We start from the raw sequence: 3,829 nt of genomic DNA, 5'->3' as shown, positions 1-3,829 counted from the left end.
CCAGCCCCTGGGCCTCGGCCAGCTCTGGGTCCCCGGGTCTGAGAGTGGCTCAGTGGAACGGCTGCCTTGGTCGCTGAGTTCCCCTCCGTCTCTCCCCACTGCCCCGGGCAGTACGGGGATTACAGGAGCTACGTGCTGCAGGGCTCCGTGCGGGAAAACCTGGCCCTGGAACGCTCCGTGGCCCTTTGCAACAGCATCTCCCAGTGGGTGCAGGTCATGATCCTCAACCGGCCCACGCCGCAGCAGCGAGCCGAGGTCTTCACCAAATTCATCCGCGTCACACAGGTGAGGGTGCCCTCCTGCTAGCTGCCACTGGGGGTGGGGGCTGAAGGGGGCACTGTGGGGAAGGGGGAAGCAGGTCCAGGAGAGGTGGGGGAATCGGGGCGTGCCAGGGGGCTCCGTGAGCACTCCCATGTGAACGTGTGCGCGTGCATGCAGGGGCGTGTGTGGGAATGCACGGAGGTGTGTGTGACAGTGCAGGTGTGTGTGCATGAAAGCATGTGTGGGTGTGCAGGCAAGTGTGTGCCTGCACAAGTGTGTGTGAGAGGGCATGAGAGGGTGCATGCAGGAAAGTACAGGTGTGTGCACATCTATAAGTGTGTGTGACAGCGCACGGGCCTGAGTGTGCAAGTGCATGTGCGTGGAAATATCCATGTGTGTGTGCAAGGGAGTACATGTGCATGAGCACGTGTGCGTGCAAGTGTGCACATGTGACACAGCAGGGGCCTGGGTAGTTGGAGCCGGGGGGGGGGGGCGGCCCTGGGCCTGACGGGGGGGACGGACACTGGGCCAGATGCCTGACACCTCCCCCAACTCTCTCCCCAACAGAAGCTGCGCCAGCTGCAGAACTTCAACACGCTGATGGCGGTGGTGGGCGGCCTCTGCCACAGCGCGATCTCCCGCCTCAAGGACACCCACGCCCTGCTGCCGCAGGAGGTCACCAAGGTGGGCCCCGGCTGCCCCACGCACCCACAACCCCCCGGGGGCACCCCGGGGCTGCGGGGCTTCACAGGCCCCCCTACAACTGGCCGTGGGCTAGCGGGGGGCTCTGTGTGTGGGGGGGGTCTCCAAGCTGCCCCCACCAGACCATCGCTCGCCCCCTAGGGCCATTTCTCCTCCTCCCCATATGAGGGCGGCCCCCCCATTGGGCTCCCCCCTGCCCTAGCCAGGGGCCTCCGCAGAGCTGGGGATGGGGGCCGGGTGCCTGATCTCTGACCCTCTGGCCTCTCCCCCGCCCCGCCCTGCCCCCCAGACGCTGGCGGAGATGACCGAGCTGCTCTCCTCCTGCTGCAACTACAGCGCCTACCGGCGGGCCTACAGCGAGTGCACCGGGTTCAAGATCCCCATCGTGGGGGTGCACCTCAAGGACCTGGTGTCCCTGCACGAGGCCCTGCCCGACCGCCTGGGGGGGCAGCTGAACCTCAACAAGCTCCAGGGCCTCTACCAGCAGGCCCGGGAGCTGCAGGCGCTGCAACAGGCCACGCCGCCCTTCGCCGCCAACAAGGACCTGGTGCACCTGCTCACGGTGAGCCCTCCCTCCCCCCAAGCAGGCGTGCGAGAGAGCGGGGTGGGTCGTGCAAGAGGATAGGGTCAGGTGTGCAGGGTGGGGGGTGGTTGGGTGTGCGGGAGATCTGGGTCAGGTGTGCAGGAGACTGGGGGGTGAGGTGTGGAAGTGGGTGGGGCTGAGTGTGCGAGGAGGGTGGTGCGAGATGTGTGACCGGCCAGGATTTAGTGTGCAAGCAGCTGGGGCTAGGTGTGCAATGGGCAGAAGCGTGCGAGGGTGGGCGTGCAAGATGGTGCAGGGCAGGTGTTCAAGGGGGGTGCAGGTGCAAGGGGAGTCAGGAGGGGGTGGGGCTCGGGGGAATGCCCCAGATCTCTCCTGCACCCACCCTCGGCCCAGTCTGCCAGTCGCAGGGCTGCATCCAGCCGTCTTCCCGCCCCCCACCCCGCCCTGCAGGGAGCAGCGGGTCAGGTGCACTGGGGCACCGGCCAGCTTCCACCACCGCCCGTGCAAACAGGGCGGTGGTGCAAATGCGCACTCACACGCTGTGCCCAGCGAGCTGAGCGTGGCGGCACACACAGACCTGCCAGCAGGGAACAGTGGTAAAATTGCACAACTACCACCCCCATGCCATCGCACGCCTGCACCCCATGCAAATGGCTCGGCCCCTGGCCAGCAGGGGGCAGCGATCCCAGCCCAGCACGTGACCCCCTCCCCAGTAGGTACGGGAAGGTCGTTCCCTGGGGGACCCTCTAACCCCATTCTCTACCCCTCCCCCCAGCTCTCCCTCGACCTGTACTACACGGACGATGAAATCTATGAGCTCTCGTACGCCCGGGAACCCCGCTGCCCCAAGTCCCTGGTAAGATGTGGGGGAGCTGAACTGGGACCCCCCCAACTCTCCTCTCCCTGGTTCGAGGCACTCGTGTCTGACCCTCTTCCTTCTTCCCTCCCGTAGCCGGCCACCCCCTTCAAGCCCCCCGTGGTGGTGGAGTGGGCGCCGGGCGTGGCCCCCAAACCGGACCGGTTCACCATCAGCAAACACGTCCAGCAGATGGTGGAGGTGAGCCAGGCGCCCGCCCCTCAGCACAGCCCCCTGGGCCTCGGGCAGCATAACACGGACGGTAGCTACCTGCCCCCAAGCCAGCCGGGGGGCAGCTGCCCTGTGCCAAGGCCCCAGCTGGGTGTGGGGTGCATTTGCCATGTGTGTTGGACAGGTGTGCAGTTGCCGGGGGGCGTCACGGTGTGCAGTTGCCAGAGGCGTGTCACGATGTGCAGTTGCCGGGGTGTGTGTCACGGTGTGCAGTTGCTGGGGGGCGTGTCACGGTGTGCATCACACCCATTCCCCGCCCAGGACAGGAGCAAAGGCATCAGTCGGCTCTAGCCAGCCCCACCACTTCCCAGGGCCGAGCCCCACACGGGAAGGGGGCTAGGCAGTCGATGCCACCCCAAGGCCTGGAAGGGGCAGGACTCAAACCGGGGACCTTCAGGGGAGCAGCTCCCCTGGCTGGCTGCAGCAATGAGGCTGTTATCCCTTTATATGGACCAGTCACTGCCCAGGCACGGCCACCTGCAGCCTCAGGGGAGGGGGTGTACTCGGGACCATATAGGATTCGGCCCACCCCCAGCAGGCAAAGGGGTGGGGGGTATCTGTCCATTTGATGCCGAGATTCAAAGCAATTCTCCCCAGCCGTACCCCACCCGGACGGGCTGACAGGTCAGAATGGGGTGTCACCCTAGATCAAGGGGGGGGCTCCCAGTGGGTATTGGGGGCAGGCCTAGGGGCGGGCTTATGCTGTGCTGCCGCTAGTTAATGCTTCTTCCCCCTCCCCCCCAGTCTGTATTTAAGAATTACGACCACGACCAGCGCGGCTGCATCTCCCCTGAGGACTTTGAAAAGATTGTGGCCAGTTTCCCCTTCTCCTTCTACGGCCTGGGGAAAGACCGGTGAGTGTGTGCTGGCGGGAGGCTGGGAGCCAGGACGCCTGGGTTCTATCCCCAGCTCTGTCGCGCCCTGGCTCCGTGCCTCAGTTTCCCCCCGCAAGGCCCCTTTGTCAGTATCCCCCCCCCCCCCGTTTCCGAGGCAGCCCCCTCACTGTCCCGTTCCCGTCCCGGCAGCGAGGGGCCCTACAGCCGCCAGGAGATCACCGACTACTTCATGCGGGCCTGCGCCGTCTTCTCCAAGCTGGGCCTCGGCTTCCTGCACGACTTCCAGGAGGCCACCTTCAAGAAACCCACCTTCTGCCACAGCTGCAACGGCTTCGTAAGTGACCCTGCCCCACAGCGCCCCCGGCAGCCGGGACGGGGTGCCCCAAATCCCAGGCCTGC

The 3,829-nt window shown here is 65.9% G+C and overlaps 1 protein-coding gene across 1 annotated transcript in view; it reads left to right on the top strand.

Annotated features, from left to right (window-relative positions):
- The window catches only part of RASGRP4 (RAS guanyl releasing protein 4), an 11,893-nt gene that overhangs the window by 5,854 nt on the left and 2,210 nt on the right, over positions 1-3,829 (top strand). The window contains exons 7-13 of the mRNA XM_026658819.2: positions 112-285; positions 829-945; positions 1,253-1,525; positions 2,283-2,363; positions 2,460-2,564; positions 3,339-3,448; positions 3,620-3,764. Coding sequence (XP_026514604.1) covers positions 112-285; positions 829-945; positions 1,253-1,525; positions 2,283-2,363; positions 2,460-2,564; positions 3,339-3,448; positions 3,620-3,764 — 1,005 coding nt within the window. The remainder of the gene's footprint in view (positions 1-111; positions 286-828; positions 946-1,252; positions 1,526-2,282; positions 2,364-2,459; positions 2,565-3,338; positions 3,449-3,619; positions 3,765-3,829) is intronic.

The sequence above is a fragment of the Terrapene carolina genome, unplaced genomic scaffold, assembly GCF_002925995.2.
Source record: "Terrapene carolina triunguis isolate 2854851 unplaced genomic scaffold, T_m_triunguis-2.0 Scaffold517, whole genome shotgun sequence".
NCBI classification, from domain to species: domain Eukaryota; kingdom Metazoa; phylum Chordata; order Testudines; family Emydidae; genus Terrapene; species Terrapene triunguis.
Note: the sequence above shows the minus strand (reverse complement) of the source record. Positions and strands in the feature narration are given on the sequence as shown.